At 42.0% G+C, this 25,260-nt stretch overlaps 1 protein-coding gene across 1 annotated transcript in view; it reads left to right on the top strand.

Annotated features, from left to right (window-relative positions):
* mthfd1l (methylenetetrahydrofolate dehydrogenase (NADP+ dependent) 1 like) overlaps positions 1-24,803 on the top strand; it is a 32,213-nt gene extending 7,410 nt beyond the window's left edge. The window contains exons 14-27 of the mRNA XM_076084277.1: positions 427-534; positions 967-1,041; positions 1,694-1,796; positions 3,206-3,282; positions 4,893-5,033; positions 5,811-5,879; positions 9,112-9,223; positions 14,263-14,402; positions 14,780-14,821; positions 16,235-16,338; positions 16,518-16,695; positions 17,176-17,283; positions 17,382-17,534; positions 23,380-24,803. Coding sequence (XP_075940392.1) covers positions 427-534; positions 967-1,041; positions 1,694-1,796; positions 3,206-3,282; positions 4,893-5,033; positions 5,811-5,879; positions 9,112-9,223; positions 14,263-14,402; positions 14,780-14,821; positions 16,235-16,338; positions 16,518-16,695; positions 17,176-17,283; positions 17,382-17,534; positions 23,380-23,469 — 1,500 coding nt within the window. The 3' untranslated portion in view covers positions 23,470-24,803. The remainder of the gene's footprint in view (positions 1-426; positions 535-966; positions 1,042-1,693; positions 1,797-3,205; positions 3,283-4,892; positions 5,034-5,810; positions 5,880-9,111; positions 9,224-14,262; positions 14,403-14,779; positions 14,822-16,234; positions 16,339-16,517; positions 16,696-17,175; positions 17,284-17,381; positions 17,535-23,379) is intronic.
* The last annotated feature ends 457 nt before the right edge of the window (positions 24,804-25,260 follow it).

Raw genomic sequence — 25,260 nt, forward strand, 5'->3', positions numbered from 1 at the left:
CCCTGGAGCTGTGGCATAATATTGCCTATGACTAAATCACTGTCCGTAAAGGGAGGGAGGGAGGGAAGCAGACTGGTTTTTAATAAGCTGCAGACACATTCTTCTTTTCTCATACAAAAACATCAGCTTTTTTTAGCTTTTTCCTTCTACCGCCCTTTACTCTCACGTCTTTACAATATGTTTTTTCATTTAAATTGAAGGGCTCGTATGTCGTAATATTTTTAAACATCAAGTCAAAACCATGAAGATTACTCTGTTTGAAGCCACACATGATACTACATTTGAACCCCCGTTGTTAGAGGTTTTAATTCCACTTGACGCCATCCGAACCCACAATGTCTACCGTTACATTACAAGAATAGTACTTTGATTTTCTTGGTTTCAACTCTCTTTCACATTTTCTCTGTCTGTTCTTCCTCTTGTCAGTTCAACCTCCATCTGACTGGTGACATTCATGCCATCACAGCAGCCAACAACCTGGTGGCAGCAGCCATCGATGCCAGGATGCTTCACGAGGCGATGCAGTCAGACAAGGTGACCGTGTGAATCCCGTCACTCAGTAATAACTTATTCTTACACAAGCAAAAAATGTAAAAACTGTTGTTTTGACCTGGATGCAAGTATAATGACAAATATGCTATTTAGATGTGTTTATTCTTTGTGATTTTAAAAGAGGAAATTGTGAATGATGTTAATATATTATGTGTACATACTGCTATCTTGTGAAGTCATTGAATATTCACAGGGAAGCCTTAAACATGTGTCACAGAGACGATTATCTAATCTATGTAAGAGCATGCTTTTTATGTCCCAATTACATTTAGCAGTCACAACCATAGTGTGTATTTGGAGTGATGCATTCTATTCAAGAAAACATTTGAATCCTCTGAGGTGCAATTTAAATGTACTTTATATGCATAAACACTCATAATGTGATTACATTTTCTTTCTTCTTCTTCCTTGAAGGGCCTGTTCAATAGACTGGTTCCTTCAGTGAACGGAGTCAGAAGATTTTCACCCATCCAAATCTCCAGGCTACGTGTAAGTCTAAAACGTTCAACAATCATTCCTCGCCAGAAGCACCGTTGTGTTGAGCTCTGATTTAAAAAAAGAAAAGACACTTTCATCCAATAGGGGACCTCAGTGAGCCTACCTTAAAAATTCAACTCTTTCCCTCCACCTTGTCCTCATCTCCAAATATGTATCTATGTCCACAAGTAATGCTGTTTTTTTGTGGTATTGATAAAGAAAGCCTAATATCAAGTCTTAATAGATAAAATACACATGGCACATGTTATGGAGATGAATTTTGAACATAAGCCAACTGAATGTTTGTCTGTCCCGTTGGATGAGACTATAAAATATTCATTGGTCTTAATGGACAGAGTGCGAGATCAGAGTCGTGTGTGTCTTTTTAAACAGAGCACTCCCGGTGAACCTTTTGAACCCGACACTGAGTTGATCGCCTCGTAGTCATTTATTCTGGTTTTGTTTATACATGCTGGAATGATACTGTGTCCAGCTGATGTGGACATACAAGGGAAAGTCCCACTACTACACGATCCTAAAATATCAAATAAACTACTGTATCTAGCAGTAGTGGCACAGCTGGGACTAAAGCCAAAATGTTCACCTAAGCATCACATCTCACTCACAGATGATCCACTAATCTTCTTTGTTTCTTTGATTCCAGCGTCTAGGGATCAATAAAGTAGATCCTGCATCGCTCACACCGCAGGAAGTCGGCGCCTTTGTTCGTCTTGACCTTGACCCCTCGAAGATCACCTGGCAGAGAGGTACCTAACAGAAGCGTAGGAAATCCCTCTGAAGGAGTAAAAGAGGACTAAAGAAGGAGTTAGTCTGTGGAATATTCAGGAGGATTTGTGTTTTCTTCTCGATGCAGAGGGCTGTCATCCTATCAGTCTGACAATATTATCAACATACCAACCAACGAGATGTATTTATAATAATATGGTGATGATATATGGCATTGGCCATCCCAACCACAAAGCAAGGGTACAGTAGTTTAGTTTTTATTTTAGTCTTGATTTTTCAATCTCATTTTAGTTTAGTTTTAGATCGTTTTTTACTTTAGTTTAATGAAAGGTTTAGTTTTATAACACATGGTTGGAGAACTGTGTAGGTATGGCCATAATGTTAGATGTTTAATCTTCGCTCCACTTAAATGTCGATGTGATGCAGCGGTGACATAGCGCCTGTAATGTCAAGTTTTTCACGAGAGTTGACTCAAATCCATACTTTCTCCTCTTTTGTGGTAGGAATATATTGCAGCTAAAAGACTAAAAACCTGGCAATATTTTCTGTCACACGTTATATTTTATGCTTGCTAATCAACACCCAGTATAAATCATGCACATTTAATTTCTCATGGTCCATAAGCGCTCAAGAATATCACACGCAATCTTGAATTACAATCGATTTTTTTGATATAGCAAGTCTTTATGGCCCTCTGTGTTCACATGGATTCAACACATCTAATGTGAAAGCTCTCAAGTCATCAGCTGTGGGTATGGAAGGAGTGGGAACAGCTACCTGTGGTAGCTGTGTTTTGGTTTGAAGTTGTCGGTGAGGACAACCAGCTGGGTGCAGCAATGACTGATGTGGTATTTACTCCAGTGGCTCCAGAGGGCACTCTTAAAAGACGGACCCTGGAGATTAACAACCTAATGTTATGCGGGTGTGTCTATGTGTTCGTGAAACAAACCATGTTTTTCCCTCTCAATACATCAAACCAACATGAGGATAATGTTTGACTAATGTGGTTTCTTGGCTCATTGTAAAGCCACAGATTTCTAGCCACATTATCAGAGAGTAGGCTGAGTGAAGGAACTTTGAGTTGCAAATCCCTCGTAGCGTAAGCACTTTCAGTGTGTCATCACCTACTCGCAATAACTGATGAGAATCTCTCTTCTTGTCAATTATTGGGTTTATATGTGTGCGTGTCTGTGTGTGCAAGCCGGTGGATATGCATTTGTGTCTATTTAACAACGTTGGGAAATGGATTTTTACAGTCTGGCTGGTTCAGGCTGTAAAAATATAAATCTTTTGTGTGTGTCTGAGGCATCCACTTTAAATAAAGTTTGTTCTGTCATTGATGTTAAGCCAGTTTTCCTGCTCAAAGTCGTGGATTTTATGAGAAATGTTGCAGGAAATGAAACTTTTTCTTTTTGTCTTGGTTTTCCAGTTGTTGACACAAATGACCGTTTCTTGAGGAAGATCACAGTCGGACAAGCGAGGACTGAAAAGGGACAGATAAGAGAGGTATGCAGCACTCGTGCCTTCACAATCTTCTTTCCTCTGAATAGTTGACGTCCTTTTGAAATATTCTTCACCCACCGGCTTTGTTTTGTGTATTTTTGCGATATCCAGAATATGACAAATGTGACCAGAACTGATCTATATGTTGCGTTCCAGTTCATCGCAAATATTTTATCATTCACCCACACAGTATGACAAAACAGCAGTTTTTCCATTGCAGAGGCTTTGCTGGTGGCTGTCATTAACCTGGGTGTAATGTTGTTATTAAAGGGATAGTTCAGATGTTTTGGATTGGGGTTGTATGAGGTACTTTAACCACAGTCTGTGTAATACATACAGTAGATGACGGTCGGCACGCCCCCAGCTTGGAGAGGATCAGTTAAAGTGTAGAGTATATTTATAATATGTTTACTTTGCCATGAGACAGCCATTTGTGACAGGGAACTGAAGTATTGTTAGCCATCTCTGTTCTCACCATAGTCACCAGACTCCAGAATACTGGGGTTGCTGGTCTACCCGTCATCTACTGTATGTAAAGCACTGACTATTGATAAGTACCTCATACAGCCCCACCTCAAAACATCTGAACTATTCCTTTAAGATACTCGTACAATAAAACTGAGTTTATACAAACTTTCTAATAGACACACACACACACACACACACACACACACACAGTCCCCTCCATTTCCCCCCCCCCCCCCCCCCCCTCTGTTCATGATAAAGGCCAGATGTATTCCACCCATATGCCTGTAGTAATGACAGCTAAATGAAATCCTGTAAATAAACACTTCACCTCAATGGGAAGCAAGCAGGCTTAAGTGAAAGCAAATGTTTGAAGAAGGAGAAAAGTGACCCACCCATCCACACACACACACACACACACACACACACACACACACACACACACACACACACACACACACACACACACACACACCTGGAACCGCCTCTGAGCTAGTTCAGCATATGTTTACATTTACCACCATCAGTTCATCCATTCTGTTTCCTTTTTCATTCCCCTGTCCTCCACCTTCCTCCAGCGCTGGATACACTATAGCCCCTCAGGGCATTATCAGTGGGAGTAGAAATGTGTTCCTTGGTGGATTGATGTGGTTTAAGTTATTTTTCTTTTGACGTGGAATGGACACTGCTTTGGTTTCCCAGACTCTTCCCAGTGGAAATCCCTCATTCCATTATTTGTTTGTTTTAGTTTGACATAAATCAATACAGAAAGTCCCAACAAAAAAATAGTTAAACATGTTAATAGTCATTTCCTTTCCCAAATTCATTACTCCAAAACTAGGCCATAATCATATGACTTGTATTCTCTTGCCCATGTGATAGAGCTGGTGACTATCGTGTCTTCATAATCTCTGTTCTAACAGTCACTGTGGACGTGAGGCAGTCAGTTATATCTTTACTAAGCAGTCAACACTTTAATATAAATTGTAAACATGATTTCACACAATAAACATGAAACTGCAGAATTTCTGCTCGTCTGTTTCATGGTTGGTAAATGCATCTGAATGTTCTTCAGGCCGGTGAACTGCTGCAGTTTGTTGCCCTTGTCGTTCACATTGTGTATGATCTTTCTTTCTCTCACTCTGCAGACTGGGTTCGACATTGCCGTGGCCAGCGAGATCATGGCCATCCTGGCTCTGGCAGACAGCCTGGAGGACATGAGAAGCAGACTGGCGCGCATGGTGGTGGGCACCAGTCGCTCCGGACAGCCCGTCACCGCAGAGGACCTGGTGTGTGTTACTGTGTGGTCTTTTTCATGAAAGCTGACAATCTCACAGTTGGCGTTTCATCACTACATCTCTGAATTGAAATGAAGAGACTTTATCTGTCATGGCCTTGCAGAGAGAAGTGTGACGGTTAGGTGTGTCCTACATTTTTGGTAGGGGAACCTGCGGCGTTGGGGCCCTTGTGGGTGTTTTTGGAGAAACGCGTTAAACATAATTCATCGCCATCATCATTTTCTGTCAAACTTGCAGTTTAAACATTTACAAATTCCCAGTTGTCCCAGATTCACTTAAAGTACCACTTCCCCTCTTCATAACAACACATCTAATATAGGTGTAACCTGCTATTAAGACGTTGAGCAGAGTTTTCGCACCTCTCACCGGGTCCTCGTGTGGGGTCAGCTGGTTCTGGTTTCCCACAGAAGACGGCGGCCTGTGTTGTTTCAGAGCCGTGGAGGAGGATCCCCTATAGAGTTACATTAGTCTTCTGATTAGACTCGATGGAAAAACATCACCACACCTTTTAGAGCCAGCCCCAGTGAGAATATGCTGTGCGACTGTGTGTAGTGTGTTGAGATTGCTGACGAGGCATATTTTGGGAAGCAAGCACAGAGACCTACAAATGGACTGTAGTGCCATGCCATTTATCATCTGTAGTGGATAACCATTAAACTCTTCTGTACATAAATATAAAGCGTCGGTGAGGTTAAATATTTGTCTTAATCCTTATTACTTGTTATTGTCTCCCCCCCACCTTCATATTTCTTTCTTCCTGCCTGTCAGGGTGTGAGCGGAGCATTGGCGGTGTTAATGAAAGATGCCATCAAGCCCACGTTGATGCAGACCCTCGAGGTGAGACACGCACACATAACCCCACTTAAATAGCCATTACCCTCTCAACAGAGCGTCTTCAGGTGAATATCTTGTAGAATAAATATGCTGGCGGTCCACAGGGACGTTGAGAGTGTTCACTACATCTACATCTGCTGTCGGAGAAAAGAGAGGGCGCGCTCCACTGAGAGCTTTTAGGAAAGAATGATGAATTGACTTTTTCTTCCCACGGCACTTTATCTTAACATCAGTGTAGCAGAGTGTAGAGGACAGGTGGCGCTCTCACAGGCCATCCCGTCCAGATGCATTGTGTCCTAAGCCCTTGTGACGACTTAAACCATAATTCTGCCTCTCGCAACATCTGGCTTTCATTTAGCTTTTGAGACATTACAGTGAGATGACTGGACATGTGATCACACAGGAACATAAACATATATATCTATTTATCTCCCTGTTCTAGAGGAGAAAGCCCAACCCACAAGGTGATTAATGTGGAGCAGTGGAGTTGGAGGGTTTAAATGTACTAATAACAATCCAGACATTGATCTTTGGCCTCTCTGGTACAGCAAAAGCCTACTTGAAAGAAGCACCGAGTTTATATACGACTCGCCCATTAGCTAACTTATCCACTAAAGGATGAAACTTTAAAATCATCACTGTATCCCGGGACTGGTATCATTCACTTCCTGTGCATATCAAAATTGTTGGTCAAATGTGACTATTTTAATTTTTTCTAAGCTTTCTATGGTATTTAACTGAATATGTTTGGGTTTTAGACTGATTGTTGAGCTAAACAAGACATTTTAAATTTAAATCGTATCGCTCTTGATATACTGCTAGTTACCCTGTTCCCTGTTAGTTTGTTGCATTGGTTCTCAACCATAAGGAAAGCTGCGTTCCAGTTGAACTGGGAAGTCTGAATTTCCGATTTCCCAGTCAGAAAGTTTAACTGGAACGCCCCCTGAAGTCTCAAAAATCTCAAAATCGGTGAGACGGTCTTCTTCCCTATTTGTCAAATGAGAAAAGACACATTCCAAAGATCGTGGTGCTGCAGTACTTGTCCTGTCATTGTGGTGCCTCGGCAGTGTGTTGGCGTTTGTACATCCAGGCGACTGCGTCTGGTTTATCTTTGTTGATGTTCTCATGGTACGCTGTTCCAGCTAAGAGTCTGAGACACGGGGCTGTGTGGGCCAAAGTGTATTATTCTGTCAGATTGATTTAAGTCATTAAAGTTAACAATGTTAGCAGTCATGCTCCTGCTAACAGGTTTTTGTTGTGGGACTATTTGTCTTTTTTGTTGGTTTTGAACAGAAAGCTTGGGTACACATGGCAACTGGGTGGGGAAAGTAAACACAGACTGGGTGTAGAGGGGGTGGAGTGTAGCATGCAGCAGATATTTGGTTACTTTCAGAGTTGTTTTTTTTGAGGAAGCATTGCGGTCATGTTGTGTGAAACGGCTTCCTGTGTGGGTTTCCTGTGATTCTGGTTAGGGAACTGGTATCGGGACCGACCGGGCCTCAGAGCTCCATGAGAACTTTCCATGCAGCTTGGCCGCCTGTGCCCTTCATGCCCTCTTGGCTTGTGATTGTTTGTGTTGAATACAGACACACACACACACATGAGAATGGAGTTGGCATATGGAAGCTAGTGTGTTTTTTGTGTGTGTGTGTTAGAGCACACGTTTCTGTTGTTTCAGATGGGGTTTGGAGGAGACAAAGCACAAGAAGAAACTACTCCTGTGTACGTTTCTATTAAGCAGACCTCGGTAATTCCGTGTTTTTCATACATCCTGTCTATGAGGCATTTCCTCGAACCCACCGTATGCATCTTCCCCAGCAAGAAGCAGTAGACGTAGCATAGACGATCAGACCTGTGACTACAGACTCTCAGGTTTGAGTCCTTCTGCTAGACTGGGAACATTTGTCTGCAGCTGGTGTGGTGGACTGTACAAGAGATGCACGAGCAAAGGAAAACGTGACATGATCTCCATCTTCCTGTTTTTGTTCATTTCCCTTGTCTTCCTAATCCTCTTGTCCACGAGTTGAAGAGGTGACAGACCGGACTTTTCATGTCTTTCCACTTTCATCAACCTGTTGGGGCTTATTTATTGCCTGAATCTCTTTCCCTCATGCACGAACGTGGAAAGTGTAAACTGGGTCCTGTTAAAGTTCAGGAGTTGAAACACAGATGGGAATTCACGTAATGTATGACGTGTGTGGACTTTCCTTTTGAATAAAGAAAGGAACATGTTATTGAATGGCTACTAACAGGATGTTGCTTTTTGTCTTTTTAATGTTCTGTCTTTCTCTTTTTCCTCGCAGCTGCCTCTCTTTTCCTTGTAGACCTTCTTTTCTGCTGCTGTGATCTGTTCTCCTACTTTTCATAGACAAATAGACAGCGTTTTGTCAGAGCCTTGTTAAATGGCTGATTTACTCCTCTGAGGGGAGGCTGTTTATGCAGGCAGAGGGAGAGGTATGCAAACAAAAGCTTAGAAAACCATGCAAGTCCTTCCCATCCTTCCCTTTTCCTTCCTTCTCAAGGAATTCTCATGCAGCGTAACAATGGGTCACTTGGCTTTCCCCAGTTTTCTTCTTGAACAGTTTTCTCAATCATTTTCCTTTTTTAAAGTCTGTCTTGAGTGCAACGGAAGGATTGTTACCTTGAGCAGTAGACCTCTCCTTGTCTTGGCTGAATGCACTCTGTAAACTATCTTTGAATGAATGTTGCAGAGCTGTTGCCTCTCTGGAGAAGTAAGCATACAATCGGGGATATCCAACAGTCAAAGCTCCACTTTAAAAAAAATTTGACTTTTCACATTTATTTGATCTGTAAATACTGAGCATATGACGTGTTCCTCGCGTGTATTGCACGTTGCACTGCCTCGCTGAAAGTGATTGCAGTGGCCTCTGTGTCTGCCAGAGGCGGTAACTTACACTTGAAGTGCTCTTTCAGTTTGTCTGTGTGTGTGTGTGTGTCCAGTCTTTGAGGATCAGCAGGGTAAGGAAGCTTGGCCCGTAGTCGGGCTGCCGTGCCAGTTGAGTACCTCTTAACTTGTGCCTGCTGTTTAGACAACCACAGTGCCAGCCAAAGTGCATCCACACTTCAGCATCTATTTACGTTTCTGAAAGATATCGGATTTAGTTTGAAAGAACGCGTTTAGTCCTTATTTCAACTTGGTCGGGTGAGTTGCTGTGGGTTGCACTGTTTCCTCATCTCCTCCTGCGTGTTTTGTGTGCCCCTCTTATTGCTGCAGGGTACGCCGGTGTTTGTCCATGCTGGGCCCTTCGCCAACATCGCCCATGGCAACTCCTCCGTGCTGGCAGACAAGCTGGCTTTGAAGTTGGTCGGACGGGACGGCTTTGTGGGTAAGAACGCACAATCCGTGCATACAGATCATGCATACACGCACAAGCTGAAGCAGACGCACAACCACAAAGCCTTCGGGGATGACAGACCACAAGATGTTAACTGCAGAGTCTAGGAACCCCGGGTGTGGAGGGATTTAAGGCCTAACCTTCCTTAGCAGGGCAGATTAAACTACAATTTACAGCTTACACCAGTCATGAACTTCAGCCATGAACTTCAGCTTGCTCCCCTGCCTTTGCAACCTTTGGCCTACATTCTTTATAGTTCTGGCTCTGTTCTGACTTCCTCCGGTTGACTACTCGTGCGCTGCTCTGGTGTCTTGCTGCTGCGTAACTTTCTAGGAAACGGGTAGAAAGATTGCGGAAAAAAAAAAAAATACAGGAGAGAGCGAGAGGAAGGAAGCTGATTGATAATCTTAAGAGCCCCTGGAATGCTTTAGAGTAAACCACACTAATCCCTTCAACGTCAAAGCATACTTGAGTATTTCCATTTTTATCTGTCTATCTATCCCGCTGCCGTCCGTCCGTCCTCGTTTACTTTGGCTGAAGAAATATGTTGGGAATGTACTCGTGTGTGTTGTTGAGTCTGTCAGGTGAGTTTGATGTACGCGTCAATCTCGTCGAGGCTTATGTTTCTGCGTACGTGGGAGAGTTTTCTGTGAGAGCAATAGCGGGTAAGAGGAGACGGGTGACTCTTTGGGCACACACAACATTTACACAAGCTGTCATCTGTGAGCAAATGTGTCGGCAGCGTGAGCAGAGAGTTGGGTTTCACAACACTGGAGCAGAGAGGCTCGTGTGCGTTTTACACTCAACCTCTCCTCTCCACTTATCTTCCATCTTGCCGTCTCACCCCCTTCCCTGTCTGTGTGTTTGTTACCTGACTCTCAGGTATGCCAGGAACTCGACCTCCCTCCTTTTTCTCCCTCTGCAGCTGGGATGCATGTAACTCCCTCCCCTCTCAGGCCCTTATTTTTCTGATGCTACACACTTTGCCTTATTTTAAATGGCACCACTGTAAAGAATAATTATAGCGAAAATGAATATATCTGCAAATGCAGTCTGGACTTAGGTCATTATTTGTATTGGTTTATAAAGCATTGTAGACACCAAAGTAATTGCTAAGATGAAACACGATGACGAAGTCTGAAGGGTTTAGGCTGGATTATCTGTCCTACTTTATTTGGAGGTGAAATGGAGAGCTAGTAATCCCTCACTGCAATAGAACACATGCATCACTACAGCGAGTCCATGAGCTCCACTTTAAAGAAGGATTGTAATGGATTTACAACAGACTGTCTGGGTAATATGGGGAATCATTTTATTCTTCGCTTTTGTCTTCTCTTCCAAAAAGGCTCAATATTTTTATTTTATTAATAATGGATCGACTGACTGTGTGTAATGTGATAGTGACAACCTGACAGACCTCATCATCCCTGGTTCACTCTCACCGTTCTCATCAACCTTGTTTTGGACGCAGCAGGCAGCTGTTTTCAACACAAACATTAAACCCAAACTGACTGTAATACTGATGTAACTACACCAAAGTGTCTTCTAATGTAATATTACAATATATAATGTAATGATTCACAGTCAAGTTATCTCTGCAAACTCCGCTCATGTGGCAAAAGAAGTAGATGAACTCTCTGTCAACTCAGGTGTGTGTGTGTGTGTGTGTGTGTGTGTGTGTGTGTGTGTGTGTGTGTGTGTGTGTGTGTGTGTGTGTGTGTGTGTGTGTGTGTGTGTGTGTGTGTGTGTGTGTGTGTGTGTGTGTGTGTGTGTGTGTGTGTCCGTCCCTTTATCATGCTCTGTATTATTGCGTGTTTTTCAAGTCACTTTGGGATCTGTACTTAAAATTGGAAAATGCTGCTCTTGCGACGAGGGGGCTGCTGGGGGATGGATTCCACATGCCAGATGTGAGGGATTCCTGTATCATTACCAGTCTGGAGTATTGAACGCAGATAACCCCCTGACACTGTTTTACTGCAAGAGTTCCCACACCGCACAGCCTCCCTAAACTAAAGCAACAAATCATTTGGGCTTTTAGAGAAGTGGCCGCTGAAAAAGAGAAATTATGATACGTTCCGCATGTAAAAGCTCTAAAACCTTTTCGACACCACTTTAAAACAAAATTGCCTTCAAATTCTCCATCCTAGATTTCTGTATGCATTATGCATATTTATGCACTGGTAAGTAAAACAGAATCACTAAAAACATGTGCATTAAAGGGATAGTACACCCGCAGTTTAGAGAGACAGACGGGAGCACTGACACAGGAACAGGATCATTATCCAGTGTGTGCTTTATTCAGAATATCTTTCAACGTGGAACTGAAAGGGAAACGTAAACGGAGTGAAAATATTCTTCATACACTGTACACTTGGCTAAGATATGTTCCCATCCACAGCAGGACATTTCATTGTCTGTACTCCTCGCTGCTTTTCCAAACTGGGGGTGTGCCAACCGCCATCGAACTATCCCTTTTATGTAAATGTGCGGTTAATACAAAGCTTTCATCGTGTGATGGTACGCATGAAGAAATGGTACAGAAATTATTAGTAGATTTATCGATTAGTTGGTCGAGAAATAATTGATAAAAAACTATTTTTAAGATCAAATATTAATTTAAAGGGATAATTTGGGTGTTTTTGAGTGGGGTTGTATGAGGAACTTATCCACAGTTTGTGTATTACCTTAAGTCGATGGCGGTCGGCATACTGACTATGGTTAAGTACTTCATACAACCCCACTTCAAAACAACCAAATTATCCCTCCAAGAAAAAGGCCATATAAAAAATACAGGAAATGGGCCTTTTCAAATACAGAGATTTCCTGCTTGTCTTATTTTTATATAATTCTATATTAACTATCTCTATCTATGGTTTTATAACATGTAAAAGAAAACCAAATAATTGAAAAAAGAACCGAATCATCAGCTTAATCAATAATGACATGAATCATTATTTGCAGCCCAACTAAATGCAACAACTCCAACTGGAAATCAGAAGGTTGTGTAGATCTCGCCTACTTTCCAGCCTTCTCCGTTAGAGTTTTTACTAGCGTGGGTGCTGATACTAATGCGTTGACTGGTGGTAACACCATCCAGCTCTCTTTACACTCACAACAACATCGACCTCCTCTTCCCCTCTTGTTACTGGCCAGTTCAAGGTCGTCACACAGAACAGGAAGCTTGCAAGTGTTTCCTCCTGACGTCCTCCGGGGTCAATCGCCTGCTTGGTGTAATGTCATCGTGTCCTAGTACTTGTTCTCTGCTCCGCATTGTTGTGCATGTGCGGTATGAGTACTCCTCCTGTGCTCAGTTGTTGGGAGATCATCGCACAATTTATGGAAACACCCACAAATCCTGATCCGAAGAATGTTTTCATTGCCAGGCTGGTTCAGGATTCAGAGCCAAAGCTCTAGTGTGGCGCTAACGAGAACCACTACGCTCCCTGTCAGCGGTCGAGGCCACATAAAGCCTCGTTACGTTCGTGTGTTCGTGTGTTCGTGTGTTCGTGTGTTCGTGTGTGTGTGTGTGTGTGTGTGTGAGTGAGAGACCCCAAGCCACAATTTCCGCTTGATGTCAACATTGTCATATTCCCAGACACTGTTAAGTCCGAGCAATAAAATGATGCTTTTCTTCCTATTGTTCTTGTACCCAGACGATTTTCTCCTCTCTCTCATTTACCTCAGCTCTTTGTCTCTTTCCCCGCTTATCTTCCTTGCAGTCTTTTTGCTCATTCCTGGTACAATAAATCATACATTCCCGAGTATTGCAGAGAACCGCACACAGCAGAGTGATTCATTTCTTCATAGAAACACTTGTTTTCTCAGTAGAGCCTCAAGCACTGTAAGCTACATTAAATAACTCCCTTTCTTACTTAACGCTTCATATATACAACGTTCCCTTGTCACCAAACAATGAATTTTAAAATATTTTCTTTCTTTTCGTCTAGAATCGATAACATAAAATTCCCTCCAAAAGGAACTGATCCAAATCATTCCTTCATGACAGCTTTACTGCACTCTATAAAACGGGCATCATTCACTGTATAGATAAATCTCTGCACACACAAGCATGTGAATGTCATTTATCACAGAAATTGAATTTGTCTCCTGACCTGCTTTCTAGTCACATTTCAGTATTCTCCTTTTAATTGAATTACATCTTAAGAGGTTTAAGTGATGGTCATTGTGTCCACGACAGAGGCTGCTCTCTCAAAGATCTTACAGAAGGTGAACGCTTCTGGTTTGTAGCGTCCAACAACGTACGCAGTGAATTCAGGGAAGATGTTCAGAGTGAGTCGAGTTTACAATAATATAATGGTCACTAAACCTTTGGCTGTTAAACCAAACCAGCCTTCTCCAGAAACGCCAGAAGTCGTTCAAATCTCACTAAAACACGTTGGGCTCGAAATCAACCTCAGCCTTCCTGTAAAGTTCTAGCTTCGGTCCACCACAATGGTGCCACACACACACACACACACACATCTACACAATAAGTAACCGGAAACCTTATCTCAACAAGGCCGTGATTCCAGGTGGACTGTTTGCTTTGTTTGGAGCCCGTTCAAGAGGCCTGAGTGTAGGGGCCGTCCATATCAGAGGCGCTCTGTCTCTTTGAGAGCCCTTACAGTGAACCCATTACTCAATACAGCGTTACTGCTCAGACAGAAACACAGTCACACTCACCTCGTATTCCCATGATTCTAGATGTCAGACTGACCCTGTGTGTATATAAAGTTGGGTTGAGGTCAAAATGGTATTAAACAAGAGGTAAGTGACTGGTTCAAGATCAGGTCAGCATGTTTCTGCTATCACAATGAACCTCACTCCCTATTTGGAAGTCTTTTCCAAGTGCTGCTGCTCCAGTTTTGGTTCGGTGCAGAGAATTTATTTGGCAATTCCTAAGTCTTTTCTAAAGAACACAAACAAAAGATGGGATGATGGGATGATTGTATACTGACCAGAATCTTAAAATGCACTCAATAGATGGTTAGAAATCTTCATTTGTGAAATGGAAATCTGTTTCTTCACAGTGACGGAAGCTGGTTTTGGAGCGGACATTGGGATGGAGAAGTTCTTCAACATCAAATGTCGGGCGTCAGGGCTGAGGCCGAATGTGGTGGTGCTGGTTGCAACTGTCCGAGCGCTGAAGATGCACGGCGGTGGAGCAAATGTAAGTTGAGATAACGTAACGCTGTCCACCAGTTAGATGGCCACTTCACCTGCTTCTGTCTTTTATACCGTCCCTAATGCTGCCTTAGAATAACATAAAGGGGTCTTGCAGCACACAGTCACCCAGTAACATGCTTTTTATGGTCATGACAATCACTAAAAGTTATCTTTGTACAACTACATCTGCAGTACAATCAACAGATATATCTACACTGCATCCTACTAAGGCTTCAGTGACCTTTTTATGCACTAAATTCTCCTCTCTGTGGTCAAATATGTGTCCAAAAGGTAAATCTAGACGGAAGATAAAACAATATATAGCTGAATGTTACCTAATACTGAAGTGTGTGAATATTTGTTGTCTTTGTGTGTTTTCAGGTGTCGGCTGGGGCACCTCTACCCAGAGAGTACATTGTTGAGGTATGAGTCATATAGAAATGCTTAAATGCACACAAATAGACTTAAAAATAAGAAGCATAGCCACTGACAAAAATATAAACGTGAGGGAGACATAATAATAATAAATCTATGTGTGTTTACATGTCATGACATATTTGAGCAGAGGAGTTTGGGGGCTGTTCCATCGCTTCCAATCAAGTTAAAAATAATTAACCCAGCCCGTTTTATTGCATTTAGTCGTTAAGGTCAGGATGTTTACAGGGAAATTAAAGCTCCAAACAATCATGTGCTCATATTCTGCTTGGTTGCTTTGTGTTGTGTTTTGGAGTGGACTGCAATGAGAGCCATGTCCTTGACATTCCCACGTAAGACTCCGACCTGAGTCGCAGCTTTAACTTTTAATGACATGTCAATTCTGGCAAAATGTGGACTGTGAAGTAAAAACGTTGGACATTTTGAACATTGGGAGAGCTAGCACAAACACGGTAGCTATGCTAAACTATTTCACCCCACTGAAAAACGGGACAACCGCTGCCATCAGCAGTGCTTCCCTGTCCATCAAACATGAGACCAATGTCAAGTCTTGTGTCATGTGAAGACACAAGCCGGCTTTTCAGGTCATATTGCCCGACAGCCATAGCTTGTGATTCATTTTAGTTAAGATATAGTGTTACTGTAGTACAGATGACCTGGATTTCTATTAGCCTTTGCACAGATGTTTCAGAGATGTTTCTATGACAAGTTGTGGAAAAATCCTGGAAATGTATAAGTAAAAACACATGAACCCTGTTTTTGCATAAGCCAGGAAAAGCTTATAGAGATTTGTGTGTAATGCAATAAATAGATGTATAATAAATCTGCCTTAGTCTGTATTCTCACAGATATGTAATTCCTATATGCATAAATACTTCGCCCACTAACCTGGTTAACAGCACTTATTTGATTAACAGCACAAATACAACCTTTGCATGTGGTTTCCGTGAAGGTGGGTCTTAGCAAAGTGGTGTGTGTGTGTGTGTGTGTGTGTGTTCATATCGGGCCAAAATCACTGGTCTTTCAGGCTGCTTCAGCTGAGTAAATAATGAAGCAGTATAAGTTAATTGTGAAGCCTGTAATGAAAACCAGAAGTACTGGGGAAAACAGAGCCATGGAAATGAATTTATGGGACCTGTATGGCCTTACTGCTCTGAGCCTGGGGCTGCTCACACACACACACACACACACACACACACACACACACACAGTGCAAGGTTGGATTACCGCCATCAAACTTGGAGAAGCTGCACAATATGCTATTAATGTACTCTGCACATAATAGTATACAATGTGAGAGTGATGACTGAATAACTGTACACAGTAAGATACTACCAGTCTTGTAGGGTTCAGTTGAATTAAAATAATACATTCCTGACCATTGCTCTGTTTCTCCTCTAGGATCTAAGTCTAGTTGCAGGTGGTTGTCGAAGCAATCTCTGGAAGCAGATCCAAATTGCACACCTGTTTGGGGTACCAGTCGTGGTGGCACTCAATGTCTTTAAGTAAGATGCATGCAGACACGCACGTCCTCAAAAACATCACATAGCGTGAATCACCAAGTTTTCCGTAATGTACAGTCAATCAATGGGCTTACAGTTGAGACGGACCCACAAAAGCACCATTTATGTTCCATTCATTCAGTCTCTGAATAAGTCATTTGTTTCCCTTGGTGACCCTGTAGGACAGACACCCAGGCAGAGATTGAGCTCGTGTGTCAGATAGCGAAAGAGTGCGGAGCGTCAGACGCTGTACCGTGTCACCACTGGGCGCAGGGCGGCCGAGGCTCCTTAGAGTTGGCCCAAGCTGTGAATGAGGCTGCCAGCAGACCCGCCAACTTCCAGTTCCTGTACAACATCGAGGTGAGAGCAGACGCCTTCCTTGGAAAATCGGCATTTTTTTTTTTTTACAACTGATGATTGAATCATAATCCAAGTTCCCCTCCAGACATGTTTAAGAAATATGAAAATACTCGTCATAATTAGCAGAGACCAAACTGTCTGAAAAGGAGGCTGCAGCAGAAGCTGACTCCCGGGTTGGACTCTAGTAAACAACAGAACCTGTTTTTTGCTGGGGGCATGGGCTTCAACATGGCTTAGTAGAAAGAGAAAAGTCTGTTAGCTAAAATCTCACCAGGCCACAGTTCTGGCACTATAAAGGGATGCAGTGTCTAGTGTGAGTCAACGTCAAACATGCCGCATGATTTAACTCACAGAGTCACTGTTTTTATTGTTGACGTCAAACTGATGTTTATTCACTAAATATCATTTTTTTCAATTATTCCCTTTGGCCGGACTGCTTGTTTCTTTCTACCTTTCTCTGACGCACTGATTTTCCCATAGATGCCGATTGTAGAGAAGATCAGAACAATCGCACAGAAAGTGTATGGAGCTGATGACATTGAGCTGTCTCCAGAGGCCACGGCCAAGATAGATTACTACAATCAACAGGTGAGCAACGGACGCACAGATCATCTCCTTTCTCCGTCACACTTACACAAACGCACACATATTAACCAAGTTCCTTGTTTTGTTTTTCCTATAACCAGGGCTATGGTTCATTGCCCATCTGCATGGCGAAGACTCACCTGTCCCTGTCCCATATGCCTGACAAGAAGGGTGTACCCACTGGATTTGTTTTGCCCATCAGAGATGTTCGTGCTAGCATTGGGGCCGGTTTCATTTTCCCACTTGTGGGAGCGGTACGTAACTGTCGCTGCAAGAGTTTAAAGCAGGTTTTACAGCTCATGATCACAGAGCTTTTTGAAAGTGACTGGATCCACAAAAATGCATAGATGTGATGAATGCATATACTGTCATTTACAGTGTGTTCCATCATTGTTAGGAACTGAAACTTCTGGGCAGAGTAATGGCTGTAGACTACATTTAGTAAAATACTGCAAACTACTGTACAACACATTAAAGTACCTCGACCACCTTCATACTAGGCTGTACAGCAGAGATTTGTATGTAAAATACATTTAGCTTCTTATAGCATAGCACGTGCAACTAATGTTTCTCTGTTACGGCTTGATGTGTTAATAAGCAGCTGTTTGCTCACAAGTTCCATATCAACTTGAAAGGTGACGATATTTCAATGTTGTGTTCACAAAGTATTTTCACTGGTCCCAAGTGGCTATTTAGGTTTAAAGCGAAATCTGGAACGCGTTAGGCTTCACCCTGAGGGCTTAATAAGCGTTTTGGCTTGGAACCAAAGATTGTTGCATTATTACGCCACAGGAAATCATAACGACGTGTTTATGATGAACTTGTATGTTTCCATGTGCGTTTGTCTGTACACGTGTGTTTCAGTGGGAATGCTCTGAAAGCAGGCTAGAGACACAAAAAGGTTTCAAAGTGTCAAAGCAGCTTTGAGCGGCTGTGCTGCACAAGATGTTGAATCTAATCGTACAATATGGCGCCCTTACTTTTACTGTAATATCCAGTGCAAACACTGATGACTCCAGCTGTTCACTTTAATCTCTCAGCATCGTGGACAGAATTTAAGCTTGACTGTACTAATTAACTTAACTAATTAAAAGCCTAATCTGCACTTCTGGGAAACCATAACCATGTTACTGAGCTGGTTAGAAGAGAGCTGGGCTAGCTGGAGCCTCTCGGTTGATGATGGGCCGGGCAGGAAGGTAGCAGCTTCCTTAGCGTTTTGTCTCCCGCTGTTTCACCAGAGTGCCCCGAGGTGATGGGCTTTGATACGCCGAGGCAGAGGTGTCAAACACCGGGCATGCTGGGAAGGCATGGCAGTGTCTTTGGCGTGGCGCCTGTCCGGTCTCCCAACCTTGCCTTTGATCTGCTGCGGCCCGCGGAGCCACTGGCACGCTGACAACCCTTGAACTGTGACTCCTAACCCAAAGGAAGCCTCCAAATTGTTCTTTGAACTCTTTGGCTTCGCCTCCGTCTGCCAGACTGACCCATAGACAGCTTCACCCCTCAACCAAATAGTATAGCATGTAAAGGATACACGACTGAGCACCTACATGCTCTCTACTACTTAAGGCAAATCACTGCAAACTTTTTTTAATATCTGGCAAAGCATTGACAATCTCTCAGCTCCCACGAGACTCCAAGAGGAAGACGGATCTCTAAAGTCCTGAGGCGGTGAGGGCGTGAGAGTGAGAGAGGAGGGGGGGAGGTCTGCAGGGGGGGTTAAGGGTCTTTACAGGGTGAAGAATCAGGAAGGGGCTGATGTCATTCTTCAGATATGTGAGGGAAGGGTCGCAGGCAGAACAATAGATCTCTTTAGAGTTCATATCCCGCTGGAGCTGCCTCCACTGCAACATTAAACCCCAAACGTATGCCACATGGTCCCAAATGGTTAATGTTCAACAAGTTGTAGATCTGTGATTACATCTATTAGAGACGGCACACATGAGATAGAAGAAGGCCTTCATTTATTTTCGCTGAGTTTGACCCTGTAAATGACCCAAAGACCTACGACAAGCTCAATAAATCCAGGCATGTTTTTATCTGTGAGACTGACCCGTTCTTCAACTGTACTTTTGCTTCAGTTACAGTAAAACGGATGCAGAGATTAAACGTAATAGGACTGTAATTTGAAGCTTTGTCCCTATGCATCAACACTGCATCTGTGTAAATAAGTATTTGTCTAATGTGTGACTGCCGAACATGTATTTAGTCGCCTGAGTCCTAAACAAGACTTGCAGAGTAAATGTTTGCAACTTGTCACTGTGAAGTTTAAACTAAACCCATAAACTCTTCAATCTCACCAATGTAACTCCACCTTTCTAGTCAATGGGTTATTTAATACATTCATTTTTCAAACTTGTCTCACCGCCAATAAAGCAACTTCACCAGATGAACATACAGCCCAACATAAAGAGAATCCATTTACGGTTTTTCACACTATGATTTCCACATTTCCGCCCTCTAACGGTCCATTAATCTTAAATGGCACAATTCCATAATCTCCTCAATCCCTTTGTGTAGCGACTGTGCTGTTGTTGACCGAGACTCTTCTCCAGAGTCTGTGGGGGGTAGAGCTCCAGCTACATTGTCTCCTCTAGGGTTTCCTCTGACAAAGACGCATTGTGTTTGGTACAATAGAGGGACTTATTTGGCTGAGTGCAGTTTCCAACTTTATCCACGGAGTGTTATGTCATTCTGCGAGTGCCAACTTGTTCTCAGACTGGCGAGGACGACCAGCAGAACAGCACATCCTTTGTTGCTTTCAAAACCTCGACAGTTAAGACAGTTACTCTTCACATGTAAGCATCTTTTCATATTTAAATGTGCACCCTGATAACAGCAAAAAGTAGTTTTGAAAATCAAGTTACTTTGAAGCAGTTTTATTTAAGTTTTTTTTTTTTCTGTGATCTGAGCTTCAAAGTCCATCAATTTAATTGAGTGAAACCAGTTGTTCAGAGATTCTTCTTTATTGCAGTCCTACTTATATTTATAACAGTAAGGCAGGTGCATTGTCATGCTTGCTGACCACATTGTATTGTAAATATAGCTCATTTCTGTGGACGTAAGTCCTGTTTAGAAGTGTGAAATATGATCAATTTTGCCTTCTTTCCCGTTCAAGAAGCTGCTTATTGTTATACATAATGAAGCAATGCTGCTTCAGTTACTATATAAAACTGAATTATGGTGTACATGAGTCTACCTCTCGTCTTATTGGACTTTTGTCAGAGGGTCGGAGTAGAACAGAATGAAACCGTACATAACACGGTGCCATAATTGCAAAAATGATACAGAATCCAAAAGTAAATTGATTTATTGTTTTGCCAGTTTTCTCAAAACTGTTATCTTAAGCTTTCCATCCACCTTTAACAGCGCACATAGAGCAGAATTTTAAGCTCTGCGATTGGATGGTTCTCGGCAAACTGCCCCGTGGAAGTCGTAGCTAACTTCTTTGTCTACCTATTTAAATACACACGCTTGTACCTTTTTGACTTTTCATGGAAGAACCAGATATTCTGGCTACTAAACCACCTGAATCACAATAAGGTGGTTTAGTCTATTAACCTGATGATTCATCAGGGAGAGTTGCATGCTGATCCAGGTCGTAGGTTGTGCTTCAACTGTGAGTCACCTAATGTCATCTTATGGGAAAAAAATTGGAGTCAAAAGCTTCTCCCACTGAGCAATTTGTTATGACATCATGCAATAGTGTTCGGACATTGTGCTGTCACAACGAAAAGGAGAAATGCATGAATCACTCTGCCATCCTTGTCCTTAATGCATCCATTAGATTAAAAGGTGATGCATTGACATCGAATTCCTTCAAATCTGCTCGTAGTCCGAGTCATCCGTGGTCGAAGCCTTATTGAAGGATGTTGTCAGAACGGTTTCGCGTAACAGCGGTCACTGTTTACGTCAGACCAGCGAGCGTCAGCAGCCGCTCTGTGGGATTATGTCGGTGTGTTCTCCTCATTTAGGCCCTTCGTTTAAACGCAGGGCTGCGTTTCCTCAGACAGGAAATTGGCTGCTCACTTCATCCTGTCTCATTTCCACTAATGGGCCCATAAAGCTGGCCCTGAGTCAGAAGAAAGGAGGCACGCAAAGAATGTCGCTCCCTGTCTAATGAGCGAGATGATTTACTTTTCGGCTCGGATGGGAAATGAAGTGGCCGAGTTTTGGGAGAGGAAAAGTGTCGGCCAATTCCATCTTTGTATCTGCCATCCAGCAAACACTGGAGTTGCACATTTATTGACTTGAAATGTGGAGTCGGATGAGTTTACCTAAATGAGATGACTTTTTTTTTCAATTACACTGTTAACCATAGCACATGCTGTTAATATCTGGTCTTGTTGACTGTACACATGAGCCTTCATTCACACGCTCTCTCTGCTGTTCACGTCACAAATTGCATTATTAGGAATCATTTCCTCAGTCGGCTGCTTTTTTTTTTTTTTTTTTCTCCCCATTCTTATTAAATCTGTCTCAATATAACTCCACGTGGATTTCCCGGATGGACGTTTGCTGTCAGCTGGTCATGGCAGCAGGGATCTTACTCACACTAACAGGATCTCACTCACTCACTCATACTGTAGAGGTGGACAGTCGCCACATTTAAAAGCCTTTTACATGTGCTGTAGGTAAATGTTATCTTACTATTTTTCGCAAACACTGCAATTTTCTTTCTGTTTTTTATATATACATAAATTTGGGAATACTTTGAAAAGTGATTCTTATTATTATGTGGATGATCATCAAAACTCGACACAAAAACAATCCCCCTCAGTCGATCACTTGTACTCACTTTAGGAAAAACATTTCGTGTGTTCTATAATTTACATTTTTGGTTCTTATAGCTACTTATTGGACAAATCAAAACTCTTGCATCCAATCTTACTCCATCAGGACGAGAACGCTCTTACCACCACAGATCTGTACATAGCCTCCTCTCTTATCTCTCGTATCTGTGAGGTAGCCGTTTGCTGTCTATATTGTGACGACAGCCACAGACAGTGGTGACTTTGTTCCTACTAAGTTCATCAGTGCTAAAGTGTAGGTTGTCAACACATTGATCATCTGTCTGCCCAGACGTAAATGAGTCGAGATTATAGTCATTGGCGCTGTAGGGGGGGTCGGTCTTCTTCTGTCCCATTTACGCAAAGCTGGAGACAGAGTCTTAGTGAATTGTCTTTTGGTGCAGAACAGCTGTGTTGTGGCAAAATATGAGGTTTAACTTAATATAGGTTTCTATCTTATTTGGTTCTGATGTTACTGACATTTTTATGAGACTCTTGTTTAAAGACAGACGACGAATATGAACCAGCTGCTAATATTACAGTGATTTAGCAATGCTGAAATGTTTCACATCACTTATGAGTTTAATAGTAAATCTGCACACCTTTCTCATGAAGAGCACTAGATTTCAAACGTATTGGTGAGAAGATGCTACTTTAAAAGGTGTCTTTCTTTTCATTATGAAGACTATGCTGTAGTCTCTCAAGCCTTCATTTGGGTGTTGATTTATTTCAGATGTATCAGTTTATTTAGTTAATGTACATGTTGCAGTTATTATGCAACATATTTCAGTGTAGTTGCATTGTCTCACACACTGTTAAGACGTGTAGACCGAATGCTGTAAATAAACAACTAAAAGTCTCATCGTTTAGACTGAAAGGCTGTAAATAATTATACAAGCAACACACTGCGCGAGTGCCTTTTTCACTTTCATTCAACATAATAACAGAATAATTTGGTGAACAAATTTCAGTCGTACTATAGCACACTGAAATGGAGCAAAAACAGCAGACGGAGGATCTGAAAAAAACTAATCATTTTAAAATTTGAATGGATTTTTGCTTTTTGTGTCTTATGATATGTATGAATTGAACAAGATAATATCCTAAATCAGAAAACATTTGGTTAGGGGATCCTTTTAGTCCTCAAAATGTTACTAACCTTCAATTGAATTGGACCCAACAACCTGAAACCAAAGTTACATTAAGAACATGAAACCGTTGGACATGGAGAAAGATTACAACTTGATTTTGACTATTGTAAGTCTTTTTCTCTGAAGTTGTTTCCCTTTGTCTTTTGTTATGTTTCCCTCAGATGAGCACTATGCCTGGCCTGCCAACCCGCCCCTGTTTCTACGACATTGACCTCGACCCGGTCACAGAGGAGATCACTGGGCTCTTCTGAGCTTCAATTAAAGAACACAGCATCAACAAAAACATATGTCGTTGCAGCCATCTGAAAGAGCATCCATTGTGTCATTATAAATATTTTACAAGCAGCCATTGTCTCCGTAACTAGACTTTATTTCCTCCCTGGAGTTTCTACTTTACAACCTCGTTCACTTAGTGCCGAGGCTCTAGTCTCTACTCTCACTAATACACACTTAAAATCATCATCCGGGTTTTATTTCCAGGATCCCCAGATCCATGCGTGCACCGTCGGACGCATCCACGCACTACATCTTTGACAGGAAATGCTTTCTTACTCCCCAGCAGCCCAAACTCTCTCCAAATCATGGCAACATGCTCTGAAAGTAAAGATTCCATGAAGCATTAGCTTAATGCTGTAGTTGCACATATGTGTAATATGCCAAAGACGACCATATCGTGTGTATCACATATGCAGTATGTTTATGATTTAAACTCGGTGTGTTTTTTTTGAAAGGGTCCGTTTAAGTCTTAAAACCGTCTTAAAGTTTACTTTAATCTTGTGTTTTCATCAACTTCTAATTTCCTTTTTTTGTGGAAAATAAACAATTTTAATGTCTTTATATGGTACTGCTTTGGTATACATGTCATAAGCTTTTCAATGGAAATAAGCAGAGCTTGTTTATTCTTTTTGCTTTTATACGCACATAAAAGCCATAATGATGTTTATGTCACCTCTGTTTTCTTAACATGCTGAATATCAAAACTGCTGCTGTTGTAAAAAATGACTTCAAGTTACACAAGTTAGATTCATTTTTTCCACTTTTGAGATATTGTAACATTTTATGTGTTGAGAAAGCCTGAAATTGTTTTTTGCAAATGTGATGTGTTAACAATAGCAGTTTATAAAAAATATGTCTCTTTCCGTGTGAAATTGCACCTCTTATGTTATGCTTAATTTACGTTTTTTATTATCTTTAGTGGAGCTGGTCTTAATTTCCGGCTTCCACCTCTTGACATTTCATATTCCACGCTCAAGTTGTGGTTTGCATGCAGACAGCTGAATGTAGCTCTGGTCTTACGACTGACCACGTTGAACCTTGTTTTGATTATCAGAGAACATTGTGCTCAACTGGATGTTAAGCACAATGTTCTGACCTGAAATGGGATGATTATATGACCAAATCACAATGAAATTACAGGTCTCACTGAAGCTATTGTTGAAGTTGTATTGTACAAAGTCTAAAGCACCAATTTTCTCTGAAAACAAATTCAGTGATGTTCAAATTTCCAACAGTATTTCAAATGTTTTGTTTCTCAGAGATCAAATGTGTGTGTTTTTCAAATAAACCTCTTATTTACTCCAAAAAAGGAAGTGTTTGTGTTTTCACACCCAGCAGTTGACTTGTGGCTCGGCCCATCTGTTGTTTGGACACATGCGCTTGTTGTCCTGCGGTTGTCCACAGAGATGCTTCAATACAAACCTCTTTTTATTACAATAAAAGACAACTCCCTCTATCGCTCTCACTCCACTCGCATTTCAAAGCTTTCATTTGTTAAGCATTTTCTTGTTTTCCTACCCAAATACAGCCTTATTCCTCCGGCGGTGTTGGAAGTGTGCTTGGAAGCCAAACTTCGGGGCCAGCATCTGTTATTACGAGGTGTTTCGGTTTGCAACAAGGAGCCAACATGCATGTGTGTACCTGTCATAGCTGGCAGTCCACACCTGCTAAGTTTGTTATTCTGTGTGTTCACCAGGCGGGATCTGGCACTTTTAACTACAGTCGAGGCTGCAGGAATGCCGTCATTTATACAGTAGTGCTCCAAC

Source organism: Anarhichas minor, unplaced genomic scaffold, assembly GCF_050575085.1.
Source record: "Anarhichas minor isolate MPS153535 unplaced genomic scaffold, ASM5057508v1 ptg000136l, whole genome shotgun sequence".
Classification (NCBI taxonomy): Eukaryota; Metazoa; Chordata; class Actinopteri; order Perciformes; family Anarhichadidae; genus Anarhichas; species Anarhichas minor.